The following is a 19,900-nucleotide window of genomic DNA, read 5'->3' on the forward strand; positions in this document are numbered from 1 at the left end:
ATCTTTCCAATCTCAGACACACAAGCAACATGGCAGGGGACGAAGAGAGCATGACTGATGTGGCAGACGAGAGCCAAGGCCCGAGTCAGAAGGAAACATTCACCCTAGAAAGTATCCTTTAACATCACGGAAATTCCGTTTGCAATCATGTTCTTCTGAGGAGCGAAAAAGTAAGATAAGCGAGAAAAGGAAAGTATCAGCCACGTCCCAAATTGTAACATGAGCATGGCTGCAAAGGGAGCTAGATTCTAATGTTTAAACGACTGTGGCATGCTGCGCCGTGCTGCGCTGGTTGTGTGTTCGTGAATGAGCGTGACTGGTTGTAAATTGTGCACGGTGCAGGTAATCCGGTAACATATGGCATATCTGGGACTAAACCCTGCTGAGCAAAAGAAATGGTGGACAGACTTAGTCTTAGAATCTCACACTTAATGCTTTCTCGGGTACATAGAAGGATTGATAGTTCAGTATTCTATTTAGTATGATTTAATTAGTGCCTGGAATGAATTTTGAGTGAAAAGGTGATTACCGTAGTTATGGGTAAACTCGGCCTAGCGGGTAAAGTCGGCCGCCAGCGCGCACAGTACAATTTTATGTACTGTGCGCGCTGGCGGCCGACTTTACCCACTAGGCCGAGTTTACCCATAACTACGGTACTGTCTGTGGCTGTAAAAGTGGATATTTTAACGAGACCAATTTTTTGCGCTTGGCCAGGTAAGAAGTCAGCGTTTTCGCCTGTTTTGGCATTCTGCGAAATCATGACACAAAGTACAGAAACATACATTGTATGGCAAGCAAATGTATTTGCGAGCTTTCATTTTCGCGCTAGTTTCTGGTTGCGTGAAATGCTCGAAAATTTCAACAACGCAAAAATTCCCACTTTTACAGTATTTTATCATTTGTTTTGTTAGCTTGTTTGTTATTCATCAAAAAAGGAGGAAGGGAGGGGAACTCTGGTCATTCCATTTCTTTAAATTCATGAATCCTTGGTCAGTCAGTTGAAAGAGGCTATATACATGTAATTGTACTACTTATCCCTGTTTGCAGCATTAAAAAAAAAAAAGAAGTTTTTTTTTGACCTTGGAAAATCTTCAACATATTCCAGCCTCTGTGGAAAAGCCAAAATAAATGGTACAGTTACTAATTGTATGACTTCTTTGATTTATGCAACTCACTCAACATGCAAGACACCCGTATGTTTTTGTTGTTATTACATGTATTAAAGTTTTGTGGCGTATTCGTGTGCCGAATATTGACACCATCTACGTTCGGTTTTCTGTATCTTTTTGGCTTGCTTGCGTTTTACTTTTCATGAGGAGTCCCAGGTTTTCATTCTTTTTTGTTCTACCTATAAAGCTCATCTATAGGTGATTCACATGGTCAAGAGTGACTGGTCAATGTGCGGTCAGGGCGTCCCTCCTTGCAGCAGAATACGCCGGTTTAATTATAGTGGCAGTGTCTGATTTTGTGGCAGGGGGTGTTCCAGTTTGTGGCACAAGGCGATAAGGTAGTAGCACGCACGATCACGATAAGGCTAGGTTGTAATAGCACCAGCAGACTGCATGCGTTCAGTGAATACAGGTCTGATTCGCCATCTGAAGCAAATCAGAACTTGCGCCCTCCACCCATGCCCTGTTTGTGGCCTCCCCTAAAACTTTGTTTAATTATTTGAATATTTCTTGCGTTCTGGAGTCTAACTTATGAGGCGATTCTTTAATACTCTGGTACATCAACTAAAATTGTATTCATTTTGAATTGATCTAGTTATGTTCATAAGCTTTACTGAATAGTACTCTGTGAACTTACTGGCTTTAGAGGCTTTCCAGAGAATCAGATGTGTTTTGTCCCACATACATAAAACAAAAGCAGAAGTTACTTTCACATATTATTAAAAGTGGGAGTACTCTAGCTCCTGATTGGGTAGTTTCATCTATGAATGAAACTGCCCCTGCCGCAAATAAGCACCCTGCCGCAAACCTAGATGTGTAGTACTTCCCTATCAGAAGAAGAGGTCTAGTCTAAAGAGGTCACTGCACTGCCTGCTTGGATCTAGTCAATGCACTCAAGAATACTGAATAGGGTGAATGAAAAACACTGGGAAAGATAGCATATTTTCTGGAGTGTTCAGGGAAGCTCTGCTGCACCCTTGACCCTCCCTGCCATGCATGGTTGCTTACTGTAGATCTACTTCTACATCTATTTTGCTCAAATCCTATGACAGAGAGTAGCAGAGGAATTTCAACTCGTAGCTACTGATAGTCGTAGAGTACCTCATTGGAGAAAAGTAAAACACTACAGTAAAGGTATCTGTGAACAGTGTTGTATACAGCAGTCTGCCATATTGCGGTGTAAGACATTACCAAATAAAGATTGAATGTACGACTGTAGAAGAAGCATGAATTGTTATTGTGTATAAAAGTGAAAGTTGTCTTAATACGCGTCATGTCATTTTATGAAAGTGTTCTACTGGTGATGGACTTATAACACAGTCCTCAAGGCTGGTAGATTTCTTTTGCCATATCAAAATTTTGTTATAGCAGAACAATTTTGGGGATGTAAATTTGTACTCTATTGAAAGGTCCCTATTCTATGTGTTAGGCGCCAAATATGAAAGAGCTACATAGTTTGTCTCGATGTTGAATAATATGATTTGCTCATGGTATCAATCCTTGACAGTGTCTACTTTTACTTCTAGTCCTGAGCATCATCAAAGAGTCTCAACAGCAGCATGGTATGCGCCATGGTGATTACCAACGGTATAGGTGAGTCCAAAATACCAAAGACACATTTCAAATGATGATGATGATGATGATGATGGTGATGATGATGATGATGATGATAATAATAATAATGAAAAATACCAATACTGTGTCCTCATCATGATAATACTGATAAATACCACATGATGATATGTTATGCTTTATACATCTGTGTGGGGCAGCACCAGTGTACATCATTCTGTGCATGTGACACACAATGGCACCCTATAATGTACCAAAGAGAAGTTATTTTGAATGGATAGAATGCCTTTATAAGTAGTAGTGAGAAATTAGACATTATGATGACATAAGCTACCAACTATCCTTTGGTACACTCTGAGTTACCAAGAAAAAAAAATATGATGTGAATGTTGATATTATAATAATAGTGATGATGATAAAAGATTATGATAATCAATTTTAATCTGTGACTTTGGTTAGCTTTGTTTGAGCATGTAAAGCAGGCCAATTCAAGGAATCTGCTGAGTGAGGAGTGAGAGATTCTTGAAGTTAAAATACCCTGTACAAGGCAAACTGTAAAGGTATTGCCAGTGATACCCACTTCACACAGATGCCATTTTACCTACTCCTGACCCAATCTTTATTATACTGAGATAAAACTGCATTGCTATGATCTGCGATTGGCAGAAGAAGAATAGGCTTTTTTTACAATCACACACATTGGAACAGGAAAGTTGCATTTGACTTTTGGTGGTAATTTTTGTTGTTCTCCCCTTCACAGGAGTTACTGTTCAAGGCGGCTGAGGAGGATACGCAAATCTCTCAAATTCACTTATGGAAATAGGAACAAGTATGTCAAGAGGCAGATCAAAGAAGATGTCATCACAGATGTCAGGTCAGTTTGTTACTGTCAAGATACTGTCTGGTCAGTTTGTTACTGTCAAGATACTGTCAGGTCAGTTTGTTACTGTCAAGATACTGTACACCATTTGCAACCATGTCTCGTATTCATGTCATATACAAATTGTATTAGCATACAATGTATTACATGTGGCATTTTAACTCCGTTTGTTCAAAGGAGCAGTAAATGAAGTTATTTTTTGACACAATTTTTCATACAAGATCAATAATTAGTTGAATCAAGAAACTGGAAAACAAACTCACTGTTGCGACGTTTCGCCAATTATCAATTGGCTTCATTCGCCTGAAGAAGTCAATTGATAATTGGCGAAATGTCGCAACAGTGAGCTTGTTTTCCAGTTTCTTGATTCAGCTACATTGATCTTGTACTTCGACTGGATGAATGAGAAGAATTTACATTAGTCAATTTTTCATACACATTAACAGTGTTAGGAAATTCTATTTCTCCGTGGATTATCTGTATTAAAAGATATATAGCACATTTCTGCTTACTGTAGCTATGAGTAAACGACAGCTTTGATTTCGTGGGACATTCATATGAGTAGATTCTATGAAATAGTAAGTTTTAGATATAATATACCTTTGAAAATAAATGTCAAAATATCTTATACAATTGCTTCTCATTCTAGGTTTCTGTATCTACCCCTTGTGTGTGCTGAGAGAGCATGGAGTTATGCGATGCAGCTCAAAACAGAGGGAAACACTGAGCCGCGAAAGCGCTTCCACGTCATCTCACGGCTGCGCAAGGCAGTCAAGTATGCCACAGAGCTGGAGACACTAGCACAGAGTGACAAGTGCGATGCTCGATCGAAGCTGGAAGCTCAGGTAGGGCACTCTACTGGTGTTTTGCACATCATTGTTCAGAATATTGCTCTCATATTACTTGAAACTATAATTTTTAGCTCACCTGAGCCAAAGGCTCAAGTGAGCTATTGCGATCGCCCTTCGTCCGGCGTCCGTCGTGCGTCGTGCGTCGTGCGTCGTGCGTCGTCCGTCGTCCGTCGTGCGTCGTCCGTCGTCCGTCGTGCGTCGTGCGTAAACTTTTTACATTTTCATCTTCTTCTTGAAAACCCCAAGACCGATTTTCATCAAACTTGGCAGGTAGCATCCCTAGGGGGTTAGGAACTCAATTTGTTAAAATGGGCACCATGCCCCACCCAGGGGGCCCCCAGGGGGGCCCAAACCCCCCAAAATTAAGGAATCTGTAAAAATCTTCTTCTCTAGAACCAGAAGTGATAGAGCTAAGTTAATAATATGAGTTAGTACATTGATGACTGTAGTTTCAAGTTTGTTCATGGCAGAATCAGGGGTGCCCCCCTTGGGACCCAGGGGAGGGGGGTGGGGAAGGGTTCTAATGGGGCCTAAATTGTACATTTTCATCTTCTTCTTGAGAACTCCATGACCCATTTTCACCAAACTTGGCAGGTAGCATCCCTAGGGGGTTAGGAACTCCATTTGTTAAAATGGGCACCATGACCCACCCAGGGGGCCCCCAGGGGGCCCAAACCCCCCAAAATTAAGGAATCCGCAAAAATCTTCTTCTCTAGAACCAGAAGTGATAGAGCTAGGTTAATACTATGAGTTAGCACATTGATGACTGTAGTTTCAAGTTTGTTCATGGCAGAATCAGGGGTGCCCCCCTTTGGACCCAGGGGGAGGGGGGGGGGGGGGGTGGGGGTGAGGAGGGGTCCTAATGGGGCCTAAATTGTACATTTTTATCTTCTTCTTGAGAACCCCATGACCCATTTTCACCAAACTTGGCAGGTAGCATCCCTAGGGGGTTAGGATCTCAATTTGTTAAAATGGGCACCATGCCCCGCCCAGGGGGCCCCCAGGGGGCCCAAACCCCCCAAATGAAGGAATCTTTAAAAATCTTCTCTAGAATCAGAAGTTATAGAGCTGAGATAATACTATGAGTGAGTACAGTAATGACTGTAGTTTCAAGTTTGTTCATAGGAGATCCAGGGGTGCCCCTCTTGGGGGTGGGGGGGGGGGGTGGTTGGAAGGGTCCAAATGGAGGCCTGAATTGTACATTTTCATCTTCTTCCTGAAAACCTCATGATGGATTTTTGTCAAACTTGGCAGGTAGCATCCCTAGGTGGTCAGGATCTCAATTTATCAAACTGGGCACCATGCCCCACCCAGAGGGCCCCAGGAGGCCCCAATTCCCCCAAATTAAGGAATCTTGAAAAAATTGGGCCCTTATTGTACATTTTCATCTTCCACTTGAGAATGCCTCGTCAAATTTTGGTAGAGCTGTGAATAATTTAGATTAGTGACTGCGTGAAAGGTGAACTTGCGATACTCAGGTGAGCGCTAGACCCGCGGGTCTCTTGTTACTTGATATACTCTCCTTCTTACCTTCAGTATTTCCCTTTGTCCTTACCAGCTTGATATTATAGAATTTTCTTTTTTTATTATTACTATTGATATTTTCATTCTACAGTTTTCTTATGCAGAATTTCTAGCTCAGGTTCAAATGTCTGTGTCTGTAATATCCTATGCCTTTTCCTGTAAATGACAAAGACAAAGACAGAATTGATTTGCATTGCTTCAGTGTTTGGAAACAGATTAGTAGTTGCTTTACACAATTTTGTTTCCTTGTGTATACAATGTTTATAACTTTTTCCCCCAGGCTTATTGTGCATGGATGAAAGGCATGGTGTTCTTTGAGCTGGAGCAGTGGGAAGACTGCATAAAAACTCTCAGTGCTGCAAAGTGAGTACAAATTTGTTCATGTATTCTCGGAAGGTTTCCATGGCGAGAGGCATAGTCTTGGTGATTTTCAGTCCACCATGCACCAAATTCTTCTTGGAGCGAAAGGTGGGACTGGAAAGGACCAATGCAGTCAACTCATTGGCCCTTTTCAGGGCCACCTCTCACTCCAAGAAAGTATTCTGTGCATGGTGTACTGGAAATTACCTAGAAATTTGTTCTTGTCAAAAGATAAACAGGTGTATCTGTGTTTTCTATGATGTATATGTTTTACTTCTTGTTCCTTGATCACATTTTAAACAAAAATACCATAAACATCAAACAGATGAATGATTGTAGATGCTGAGTATGTGTGTGAAACTGGAGGGAAACTTTCAAAATCATGCATCATGCTGGAGTGATGTAAAAGGAAACCAAAATATGCAGTGAAAAAGAGGAGAGAGATCCTCATACACTTAACACCCCACCCCACCCCACCCCCTCAAAAAACAAAACAGAACAACACAGAACAAAATAAAACACGAAACAAAACAGCAACAAAAAGGTGCCAAACGCAAGTGCAGGGTAGCAATGTAATTCCAGTGAAACATTCATTCATTATTATATAGTATATCATTTCATGAGTGTGACTGTGATCTGTGTCTGACTGTTGCAGAACTATCTATGAGAAGTTGGCAAGTGCCCTCAATGAGGAGCAGAGGGCTGTGTACATGCAGCGTGTGGAGGAGATCTCCCCGAGTATACGATACTGTGCCTACAACATCGGCGACGAGAGCGCCATCAATGACCTCGTGCAGATGAGGCTCAAGTCGGGAGGCCAGATGTCAACTAACATAGATGTGAGTTTGCTCCATTCCAAGAGACAGAACTGAGATAAAGTGACACATGGTTACCCCTCTGTCTTCTCATGCGAATCGAGTACGGCTGTATGTCGCCACAGTAAAAGGTGACAGAGTGAATAGAAAAATGATTAATGTACTTTTCTGTCAAATTGACAGGTACAAGATAAAGGCTTTCTACTGATGGTTTTGTGCATTTTGTACTCTGTAATGTGTGATCCAAGAATTGTCAATGAATGTGTTGCTTACTAAATCCACCTAAGAATTTGTGCAGGGCAATATTTTCTCTAATTAAAACCAGACCTCCACAATCTATTCACTGACACTTTACTGTCAATTGACCGCATTTTAGAGTCTTCTTGCCCAGACGAGAGAGAAGCAAGCAGCCACCCTGAGCGAGGTCACCTGGCGAGGGCGCACTGTGCCGGTCCGCAACGAGCAGGTGCGAGCCTTCCTGCTGACGTGCCAGGAGAATGAGCAGCAGCTGACGACGGCTGTGATGGACCACGAGGGCAAGGTGTCCGTCTACGAGAGCCTCCTCTTGCAGTGCAAGGATGCCCTGCAGATCATCCGGGAGGAGCTTAGGGCGGATCCGGTGGGTGGAAACAGAGGGTTGCTCTCCTCTTGGGAGCTCTTAAAGGGATCGTACAGTTTTGCTTGAGACCTAATTTCAGGTTTCTAACATTTTTTGGTGAGATAATGAGAAGTCTCTTATGAAATATGAAAGAGCATGTAATTCTATGAGGAATTCAACGTTTATTTGATGAAAATTGGTTTTGAAATGGCTGAGATATCCAAAAAAGAGCGATTCTAATAAAGTGTGGGACCCACACTTAACTATGATCGCTTTGTTTTACTTTGTTTTTGGATGTTTCATTCATTCCACACCCGATTTTCATCAAATAAACTTTGAATTCCTCTTAAAATGGTATGCTCTGTACTATATAATAAGTGTTTTCTTGGTATCTCGCAAAAAGTTAAAAGCCCAATTCTCATCTCCACCAATACTGTACTATCCCTTTAAGCACACCCTCAAACACAAAGCTTGTTGGAAATCATATTTATTGGAAAATCAGGACGGACTGATATCAATAGTTTTGGGTCATTGGGTCTTTTTATTTATTTATTTTTTTTAGGTTGCATGAAATAAAGAGCACAAGGGTTAAATCTGGGTGTAGATTTGCATTCCAATTCTACTTGCAGTCCACTTGTGCAGAATGACTATGTTGTGTGTGGATGATTTTCACTGTGGCTCTTTGATTTTTGTGATGGATATACAGAAAAAACTCTTTCGTAACAACTCAACATCAGAATGTCTGTTCCTTATGAGTCTGATTAGTCGTCTCCACTGAACTGCAAATTTGTCATGTTTCAGAAAGAACACTTGATTTCAAAATGCAAATATTTCATGACAATCTTTCCTCCATTGTTTAAGCATTGACTTGGACTTTATATCAGCTAATAGAGAATATTTGAGCTCTTCAAAACAACATAACTAATCGGTATCCCCTCATTTCCCATGTGGTGACTCTATAGACGGCAAAGCCAAAGGGCCAGCGCCAGGACGGGCCTGTGTCCGGTGTTCAGTACCTACACACATACCTCACTTACATTCGTCTGACCAAGACGATAGAACGCAACATCCTCCTGGCGGAATCGCTCAAGGCCAACCTCCAGCCCCGCGACGAGACAGAGCAGGAGAACTCGGGCCAGAAGCGCACCAAGCCCCAAGACCTCATCCGACTCTACGACATCATCCTACAGGTGAGATGTGCTGTTTCAGGAGCAAATCTATTCTTTCTTTTTTTTCCACAGAAAGTTATCACACTGACATAATATACTGAAAAATGACTTGTAGTAAAAATGATATATCATGCTAAGTACTCCATAACATGCACTTTCAAATCGTCTCATTTGATTTTCTTTTTTCTTTCCTTTTTCAGAATCTCTTAGAAATTCCACAGCTACCAGGGTTAGAGAGTGACTTAGACTTACAGCAAGAAGTGTCTGCCAAGACTCTAAAGTACAAGGCCAATAGGTAACTGTTTTTCCTGCTAGATTTTTTTTTTCGTTTTTTTTTTTTTTTGTAGAGATAAGAGTAGAAATACATTTGAGACATTTCTTGATGTTGTTGTTTTTTTAAGTTTTCAAATCTATTGTTTTTGGTTTCAGGTTACTTGTAATGGCTTCCTATGCCCTCCCAAATCTGATGAGGAATTTAATGCGAGCCACATCCAAGTAATGCAACCCAAACTACTTTTTTGTTGGTCCCCATCTGCAAACCATTAAATGGTTACCGCTTATTACTCACGAAGGGTCTTGTCTACACTATATGCATTGAATTCCAGTGATAATTCGTCAAAATTTCGTGCCATGAAAAAAATGCTGTTTCCTTTAGGAAACCCACTCCTTCATATAAAATGATGCCTATGATATCATGCCAATTGTTTGCTCATGTGTCATTCTCATCTCTAAATAGTTTTGATTCATTTATTCACTCTCTACTAACAGGTGTTTCTTCCTAGCACAGTCTTACAGTCAGGTCAAGAAGTGGACGGAGGCGGCTGCATTGTTTGAGAGGGCCATCTCACATGCCAAGTCTTCCATTAAGGAGTGGAAGGCCATCAAAACGAGACCTGTCAAGGTGGGAAAGGGGTTCCTCTCTCTCTTCCCCTCCCCCTCAAATATTTTTTTTTTGTGCGTGTGCCTTCGTCCTAGTTATGTTGGAACTTGTAGCATTCAATATTTTTGTGTTTATTAGGGAACAAAGTAGTGTTCCTTAGACAAGTTTTGGAGTGGGATCGTGATGAGGGTGGCATTTAAGAGAGTGGACCCGTAGCAGCCCTTCACTGTTCAGGAGGCATCATGTTTTAGGGTCGTCTATTTGTTTTTCCATCATCCGTCTGTCTGTCCATGTAACTGTCAATTCCGTCATTCCCAGCTAGATTTCGGTGTAAATATAATGGCTTATGATTGTCTGTGTTACATGGATGTTTGAAGTTATTCATTTTCTTTTTACAAAACAAAGCAGAACAAAACAAATGTTTTATCATGGCTACTACTAAAACACTGATCAATTCAGTGCCTAAATATGTCAATGTAGGACAATTTGTCAATCAGATGCATTAAAAAAAAACCGTGACGGAAGAGTTTCATGAATTTGAAAACAAAACAAACCTTGGCGCCCTTTGTGGAGCATCATGTAGCTACATATGGAAGTTGTGTGTAACATGTACAAAGTATATGGTGTCTGTCATGTAATTTTAAGTGTCACTTGTGTGTTTACTCCCATCATGTTTTAGAATGAGATGACAGAGTTAGATGAACTAATACAACAGGTGAACGGTGTCAAGTACTCTGCCCAAGCTGCATCCATTTTAGGTAAGAAAATATACTGGTTTATATTATAAAGTGTCCATCTTCATTATATACAGTCAACTTTGCCGGAGTCAAATCCAAAGGGACTTGAAGAAAATCCTCCAACTTGCCTGAATTTTGACTCTTACAATAGAGTCAACATGTGTTTATATCCATCTGGGGTAGAATTTTGTCTTTGTCTAGCCAAATTTGTGACTTATTAAAGGTTGACTGCAGATGTTTTGCCTGTGATCACAATGATCAACTTTTTCCGTTTCATATGACATTTTTTTTTAGTAAAGTAGTCCATCGCCCTGCGACCCATTAGTTACAATCTGTTCAAATTGCCACTCTCAACTTTATTTTTACTCTTTTTCTTATGCTAAATGCTAGTGTTTTGGTTTGCTATACAAATGAATTATGTATTCGACAAATGTCATGCGCAACAAAAACTTTGAGCAGGCAACACGACTTGGTGCTCCATGAATTTTCTATACTTCTTATGTGTTACTTTGTATATCCACTTTTATATATTTTTTTCTGAGATAAGCTGTCATAAAGGGAATACAATGATTATTGTCAATGTTGAAGCAAATTTAGAGAAAGTACAGTGTACATTGTTTTCTAACCATGGAATACCTCATCTTTACTTTGTCAACAGATTCGGAGGAAGTAACCGACAGCCTAGCCAAACTAAGTGTGACGCCGACTGCCAACTCCGCCCCAGTCAGCCAGCGCCTCGGCCAGTACCTATCCGCCGCGGAGGTCAACCCAGCCAAGCCGAATCTGGTGCCGTTCCCGCCGGACTTCAAGCCAGTGCCCTGCAAGCCCCTCTTCTTCGACATCGCCCTCAACCACGTGGAGTTCCCATCCCTGGAGGAGAAGCTGGAGACCAAGAAGGCTGCTCCAGGAGCCGGCATAGGTGGCTTCCTGAGGGGCTGGTGGGGCGGGGGCAAGAAATGAGGGGGAGGGGGGCAAAATTTACCCTCTCCTGGAGATGTAAGAGACATATATGTATAACTATAAAACTATAAACACACAAGAAAATGTGCCAGAGAGACCAAATTATTTGGAAAGACAGAAAAGTCCTGGCAGTCAATGCAGACATGGAGAAATGGTGATAATATGGTGATAATGAGTATTTTTTTTTTTCTCTTCCTGTTTGGATGCAAGAAATCATGGAAGCTCGCTTGAGTTCAATTCCAACGTCTGAGTTCAGTGTTCAGAAAATGCCACAAGTCTTGTAACATTTTGGTCATTTTATCTTCATCACAAACTCGAGTAGATTTCAGACAAGAAGAGTTGCTGTAGAACAAGTAAGTCTCAGATGTAAACATTTGTGGAACATTTTTATCTAACAGCCTTCAGCAAGATGCTGTAGCCTGTGCAGTCTAAGTACTGCTTATGACTAATTTGTTTTTAACTAATATCTCATCCGTGAAGTCAGCATTGTCGATGTCGATTAGAACTGTAGCTGATAAATTCCCCACATTTACTGTTAATTTGCTTTGGGAACTGGACAATCACAACCCTGTGAGAAACATCATGTAGAGGTTAACTTTGAGAAAGAGAGGAGAATACCAAATTGTACTAAGAGTATTAAAGCAAGTAATGTCAAAGACCACACATCTCTGTGAAATATCGAAGCTGTAAACTCAGGTATGAGGAGAAGAGACTTTGCATTACACTGTGGCGAGAACCTTATTGAAAAGTATTGTCCTTGTGATTTGTCTTTGTAGGTTATTTTGGCATTTTTTTTAAAGTTTGAGTCCAATATACATGTATTTAGGTATCCATCCTAACATGCTGTGCTAAAAGAAATGAGAGACATATTTGTTTCACTTGAAAACAACTGAGCAGTGTTCACTCGCCTTAGTCAGCCAGCTTTCTCCTTGGAGTTTTTGATACATAGTGGCCTCAGTGATGAGTGAGGATTTGTTTCTTTAAACAATCTGGGAACGAACAGAAGAAATTGAACAACAATTGATATTGTGTGCCTCATGTGAGCTGGAAAATTTGTGTCTTTTCTTTTAGAAAGAGTGTGACTGGCAAGAGATTGTCCCTTGTGAAGGAATAGGACCGCCATTCAGAATGCAACATTTTGTATGTGAGAGGTGCATCTTTGATTTGCTGCTTCAAGAAGTTTGATTCCAAGTTTATGAACTTCAATGTGTACATGCCTTGACTGTCCTGCAATTGAAATCTCCATATGCACTAGTTGCATACTGTCATGTACTGTGGAATAGGGGTAAAAATGCTGTTGTCATCAAGCGTCATATCATAATTCTTAGTACATCTACGTACATCTGGCTTTATGGAGAAGCTGCTATCGGGGTTACATCTTCAAGGTGGCTGTCCCCATCGCATTTCTTGGAAATGGTAGTTTCACTCATTGCAACCACTATTGGAGGATATGGGTGTCGCTTGCAGTTACCAGAGTATTCAAGTGTATGCAAACCATATCAAGAAAGGTTGTCGAGTTTGGTCGAGACGACCAGGAAAGCCCAAGGCTTGCTCAACATAGCGACAACTAATGCATGCAAACGGGATCCTAGGTACTGAAGGACATTGAGTATATATGTACAAGGTGGATGGATAATTTCATAACGGGTACTCAAAACAAAACCAAAAATCTACATATTGTAGACTGGTGAACCAGTATGAATTGGCAGAAAGACAATGTTTGTAGGCATCAAAGTGTTGGAGCCATGCTTACAAGCAAGTGATAACGAGGATGGGATAAAGGCAGTTAGCTTCTTGTAGGGAAAAGCAACAGAAAAAAATGTTTAGTCTCCTGCGTGTGAGTAACATTTTCAATTCAAGCGTTGTCCTTGGTGCTATTTCTGTAATGAATGCAGGAGGTGTGACAAACTCACATTTTTTCCCTGCAATCTTTGCTTTTAGAGAGGGACTGTGGTCAATTTGTGGAGGAAATTGAGCTCATTCGCCAGCAATACACAACACAATCAAATTTCTGTTGAAATCAAACCAAGGCATGATGGTCTTGCAAAAACAAAGGAACATCCTTTGAATTTTTTTTTTTTTAATTTAAAGGAATGACTAGTTATTTATTTGATCAAGTCGAGTTGCAACATTGTTAGTGAGCGATGGCTTGCAGGTTTAAGTTTTGGTGATGAATGTGATGCCAATTTGGAGTGGAGAACATGTCTTGAAACATTCCACTTAGATGATTTATGTCTCATGTATGTAGCTGTTTATGTGTAGCCTGAATCTTTGTTCCTTCTGTTTTATGACTTTGAACACAAACTAGTGCAGATAGTGATTTTTGTTGATCAAGTTGTGTGTTGACTCAATTTATCACCACAGAGTCTAGAAATATTTACATTAATGAGATTGAGATTCATGTATCAAGTTCGGTTATAATCTTCGAGTTACAGTGCCAAATTTAAACTTCTTGGCTTTCTTTGATAGGTCTTGAAAATATATGAACTGCTGACAAAGTGCAGTGTATGTGGGACTCGACTGAATCAATGTCATCTGTGTGTGTGACTGCAAATCTCATCTTACACTTGAAAGCTGGAATTTTCAAACATACTGAAAACGTAGTCTATTAATTATGCAAATTTGCCTTTGCTCGGTATGCCTTTGTTGTAGTCTGTGGATATGATTGCAAACATCGATTTGATTTTTCAAGTACCTTTATGAACTTGGACCTTTGTTGCTGGCACCGGGCATTTCAAATCACTTTGATTATCGGAAAACGGCTGACCCCATGCATTCCCATCATTGGCACTATTTTGAAACTCTTTGGCAATAAAGTGGTCTACTGTATTTCTTGTTTGTGTTTGCAAGTATTGTGAGTTACATTGATGGACATTACAAATGTATATGCATGTTATCTTTCAGTTTTTCAGTTCTATCATTTGTCACTTTTTACTCTGTTTTTGACTGTGGGTGTTGTTCACCAGGTTAGAATTCACTGAATCTCAGACACATTTTGTTTGAGAAAACAACGATAACGGCAGAACACAATCATCATTCTCACTTCTATTTGCTTGGGGCAGATTATTTTACATGAAAATTGGTTGGACTGCATGTTCCAGGGGTCTCACATAAAAGTTTTAAAAGATCAAAAAAACTTTTATATATACATATATATATGACTGGCTCCTGTTGTTACCAACCAAAGGCAGATCAAAACAACAACCAAAAAGAAAAGCACAAACGTTCTTAACAACTTGGAGGTTTCTTTTTATGATCTTGCTTTGGAGAATACGTGTAGTGGCTTCAGCAGCTGTCAAGGTTTGGCATTCTTCTGTTTCCACCAATTTGGAGAAAAGTCCTTGCCTTTGTGCCATTTGGCAGTATTGTCACTGTGACAACTAGGTGGATGCTAATCTCCCTTCACTGACTGATGCACTTCTCAAGTTCATGGCACAATTTACTTTCATTGCATTCTGAGTCAGTATTTTAGCCAGTTTATTACCCATTTTCTTTCTTATTCTTTTGGCATGTGATCGGTGATCGGTGAATTTGTATCTGTGTTCTGGTGATAAAACTGAATAGTCCCGTATAATATCATGTTTTATTTCGAAGTTGTCTTCTCATTGCCCTAATACAGCCGTGAAGGAAATATGTGTAATATGCATATATTGACAACCCACACAATGTGGCACTTTTTACTCAATATCGGAGGAATGACCCAGTTTTTATTACATTGTATTACTGCATGCTCTTCAAGAGACCTTTTAGACTGCAGATGCAGATAGATTCTACACATATATTAGACTTCATAAAAGTTTAGATATTGTGAGTGTAAACAACATAGCAAATGCTATGGAGTGCTCTCTTCCATGAACACTTGTTGAATATATTGTGATGTGTCCAAAGTTTCCTCATATTATGCTTATTAAATGCATTTCAATTATTAACCATACTACAGTTCATTGCTTTTCTGTGTGTGATTAATATTTTGCGGTCTTCTTTTTTGGGTAACGCTCTTTTTATAGTTGAGGCTATTTTGTGTATGCGTAAAATTTCAAATGTGACCATTTGTTGTTAAGGGTTGAATGTTTTCCATAGGCTTGAAAAGTGTGTTTTGGCTGTGGAGTTTTATTCTAGTTTTGAAGATTTTTGATAACGTAATCTCCATATACATGTACCTCTAATATCAGAATCCAGGAACCGTACTCTTAACTTATATTGTAAGAGGTGCTGCTAACTTTTGCAACTGAACTCACTGTAAGATTGCATAAAGCACTCCAAAAACCTCACAACAATCAGACACAGCATCAACAGAATGAACGATCTCACACTCTGAGCAATAGAAACCAAACAGGATACAAAAAGGTAGAAACCACACACAACACCTGTCTGCACAAATATGCACGGTATTTACAGGCACATATGAAGCAAGCTCTTTAATTTTATCAAAAAAGTATAAAAAAAACAAACTTTCATTTTGCAACAAGATAGCACTTCAAGAATGACATCAACCATATTTAACATACTCAAATTCATCAATGTCATCATCGTGATGGCACAGGTAATCGTGATGGCACAGATAATCATGATGTCTGCTGAAAATATATCGAACTGATTTTAAATTAACTTGTAAAATTTGTCAATTTTCTAAAATTCCTGTGGGTCATCTCAACTAGCTCTCTTTAATATTACAGTCTGCCATGCTAACATCAAATGCTATCTGCATTTATGGAGCTGCAAGCCTAAGAACAAATAAAAAAACAGAATGGAAAACAATTCTGGAAGCACAAAAGCATAGTTTGATGACGCAAGGCTGCCCAACTCTCATGACCAAAATACATCCTAAACTATTTACACAGTAAAGACAGCAGAACCTTGAAAACTTTCAAATGCAAAAAACAAAGAGAAAAAATGGACAATGGTTAAAGAATAAACACATACATATCAAAAGCACATTGTCATAGAACTAATGACATAAAAAAATACACCAAATACAATAAAAATAAATCAAAGTAGCACAGGGTAGCTCTAAAGATGGCACTTGGCAAAACAAAAACAAAACATGAACTTGTCAGACTTCTGCTCATTCCCTTTTCATGCACAGAAGTAAAGAGGCAGTGTTCAAGAGAATGTTATCCTACATTTAGGGTGACTACAGCAATTGTCACGTGTCAACAATAAAAAAAAAATAATAATAACAGTCCAAAAATAACTCTTGAGGCACCCTGTCTCCACAGAGCACTTGAAAATGGCCTAAAGGTTGCCATAGCTAAGTTGGCCGGCTGATATATATTTCAGCTACGAGATAAGGGGGAGAGGCATTACAGAACTACACTGATTAGCACCTCTTGCTCCACCTCATACTGTGAACTATCTCCACAAAAAGAACACTGTGACTGTTACATTAACACTTAAGCATCACACCTCCTTGGGAGAAAGAGTACAAAAACAACATCAAACAAACCTGCACAACCACACACAGATACGGTAAAATTCAAAGCATGAATCCATTATTAACACGAGTAGATCAAAACCAGCAGACCTACACTAGTACAGTACAGAGTTTGAGAATGAATTCAACACATCCAATGCCAATACTGAAGGGCAGCTTTCGGCTGAAATCAGACCAAATATCTTGAGGTTTGGATAAAAAAAAAACATACCCCATTAATAAGATTCAAGATTACGAACTAAAATTTCTCGTAATGATCTCATAAATCTGTGCCGACACACAATAAACATGGAAGTAGCCTGGGCCGGTTTTTAGGAAGGGCCATTCCAAGCAACAGACACACTCTTGCTTTCCTTTGTTTCACTTGTTGATGTTCCTTCATCCTAATAATCATTATCTGTGATTCATTTAAAGGGGGATGAAGCTCAAATATTAGGCTGAGTGAATGCAGCAATATTAGTAGAACATATCAGTGAAAATTTGAAGGAAAATGAGACAATCAGTTTAAAAGTTTTCAATTTCTTATAGTTTTGGCACCACCATTCCTGGATGAGAAGTCTGATACAATTCATTGACATCAAGTATGGGAAACGATACACAGCAAATAAAAAATTCCAACATATTTTCACTTTCTACCATAAAAGAAGAGTAATTGACTTACCTCCTGAGGGAGAATAATTCTACTCATTATAGGACAGTAATAAGTCGAGGGAATGTGAACTTTTCATTTAAAAATATGAAATTAGTGGAATTTTCTTTATATTTTCTTCAAGTTTTGGTATATGATGTCACTCAGGATTACTGTAGAAGTCTTCTCATCAAGCAATGGCAACATAAAAACTATAAAAATTCACAACTTTTGGAATGGGTTATCCAATTTTCCTCAAACTTTTACTGATGTGTTCTACTGATAATGCTGCTTTCACTCAATTCACATGTATATTTCCCTAGAGTCACATTGTGCTTGGTCGACAGGAGCAATGGATTTTAAATGATGCTAGGGGCTCACAATAATGCAAATCAAAATCAACTTCATGGCTAGCACAGCAATTTGACAAAAGGCAAGCAAAATGATATCTCATACGGAAGGCAAGTGCTGAAAGATGCGTACAAAGTATAGAACAGATGTGACTAAGTAAAGCCTCTCCGTTTCGCATGCAACATACAACATAATCCCTGTTGACTAGCAATGCAACATATTGCAAACATAATTGGCTGATTGCTATGTGTTTTTAACTGCAAATGAAAATACAAAACAAATAAAATGAAGAGAAAACTACATAGTATTTATGCACATGTATATACATTTCGATTTACAGTCCATTGGACTATCACCCCTAAACATAATCTACACAATCACGCCTCATTATGACATGATATACCAAAATGTCCACTGGAGCAGTTTCTCTATTACAAATGTAAAGGTCACTAGCCCTGAAATTATTATTTGGTAACTTGGACAAAAAACATAAAGAGAAACTCAGCCTTTTTGCTTTCCCATGTGCACAGTTGCCATAGTTATCTCAAAACCAACTGCCAGAAGAAGAAGAAGAAGAAAAAAAAAAACAACAACAACAACAGCAACCAAGCTTCAAGGTCAGGATTTATATAACCTTTAAAGAAAAAAACACACATACACAAAACAGGGAACAACCTCTTCTCCAGTTGCAGCCTCGGCTAAATACTGGTTTAAAATAGTGATAAGATTAGAGTAAAGATGAGGGTTAGGGTTAGAGTATAGGTTAGGGTTAGGATTAGGTTCAGGATTAGGATGAGGGTTAGAGTCAGGGGAAGGGTCTGGGGTAATTGTACAGGGGGTGACTGCCCTAGGACTGCCTTTAGATCTTTCTGAATGCTTGGAAAGTAGATTGGATCTGGCGATTAGGGGAGGAGAGTAATCAGTTTGCTGTTATTCCCTGATGTGCGCATACATGTCAGATCAGTTTGGAGAGGTTAACATGGTGTTGGATGCTGGACTCACAGTTAATGCTGGGACTCACAGGGCTTTGCACCCTTGTGAAATCTAATCCTGCATAAAGAGTATGATTCTCTACGATTACTACTAGGTCTACTTGCAATTGTAGGCGGGGAGTGTGTAAGTGAAGAACAAGAAATGTGTGAAGCCTTTTGATCCACCTAAACTCCCAGGGACGGATAAATAAACTATGACAACATGATTCTTTGTTTTTCCTTCTAATATTCAGTGGCATTAACTCAGGGATTAGCCAAGCTATGTACCCAGTACATGACATATACAGTATTGTATCAATCAATAATGTCTTGTCCTCCGATTGGTCAAGGGCATTGAAAGTGACAAAACATATTTGCAACATAAAAATCCTAGTCCAACTATTTCCCTGTGGAAATTAAAAAAAAAATAAAACAATAAAAAAAAGTCACACTGACATGCAATATTTCATTTGCTAAGAGCATGCACACCACTCTTGTCACAAGCGTGTATTTTAGTGCATGAGACATCACATCACAGTACGGTTTTCTACCAAATGACAGTGTCTACGCTTTGTGAGATAAAAGCATCGTGCAGTCAATGCATACACTTTCACATTGTAATTTTGTGCGTAAAAAGAAGAATTTACAACAAATATACCAGGTCATTGCTCGAGGTTCTGATTAAACTGGGTGACGGTTCTGAAAATTCAATAGCACTATTGTCTTCGGGGCTGTGCCCCTCAGAAAATAATACTATTGAAGTAAACATCATGCAGATAGTTTCAACCAGAACCCCTCAAGCCTGATATATTTGTATACTATACCGAAAGTTTGATCATGACTTCAGTCAAACAACGATTCACAACCATCAAATTCTTACCAACATTTTCCTGCTTATGCTATCAGCAAATGCGTGTGAGGAAATGCTGGAGAATCAGTACAAAAATATTTAAAAAAAACAAAAAACAAAGACGAGTGGAAACATCACTGCAATATGATAT

General features: G+C 39.4%; 1 protein-coding gene across 1 annotated transcript; it reads left to right on the forward strand.

The window, feature by feature from the left end:
• Positions 1-29: 29 nt before the first annotated feature.
• Positions 30-11,534, forward strand: LOC139711477 (signal recognition particle subunit SRP68-like). The gene is made up of 12 exons (XM_071623355.1): positions 30-111; positions 2,696-2,762; positions 3,502-3,615; positions 4,271-4,466; positions 6,277-6,359; positions 7,012-7,195; positions 7,548-7,790; positions 8,732-8,959; positions 9,139-9,233; positions 9,707-9,839; positions 10,498-10,576; positions 11,214-11,534. Exons 1-12 carry the CDS (start codon positions 30-32, stop codon positions 11,513-11,515), a joined length of 1,806 nt encoding a protein of 601 aa, XP_071479456.1. The 3' UTR covers positions 11,516-11,534.
• Positions 11,535-19,900: the final 8,366 nt, after the last annotated feature.

Source organism: Diadema antillarum, unplaced genomic scaffold (genome assembly GCF_040938485.1).
Source record: "Diadema antillarum isolate AM-2024a unplaced genomic scaffold, OU_Dant_1.0 seq00001660_RagTag, whole genome shotgun sequence".
NCBI classification, from domain to species: domain Eukaryota; kingdom Metazoa; phylum Echinodermata; class Echinoidea; order Diadematoida; family Diadematidae; genus Diadema; species Diadema antillarum.

Coding starts and splice junctions, on each gene's coding strand:
- LOC139711477 (XM_071623355.1), top strand. CDS start 30: ATGGCAGGGGACGAAGAGAGCATGACTGATGTGGCAGACGAGAGCCAA. Junction 9,234..9,706: donor CTAAAGTACAAGGCCAATAG/GTAACTGTTTTT, acceptor CTCTACTAACAG/GTGTTTCTTCCTAGCACAGT. Junction 10,577..11,213: donor CCAAGCTGCATCCATTTTAG/GTAAGAAAATAT, acceptor CTTTGTCAACAG/ATTCGGAGGAAGTAACCGAC.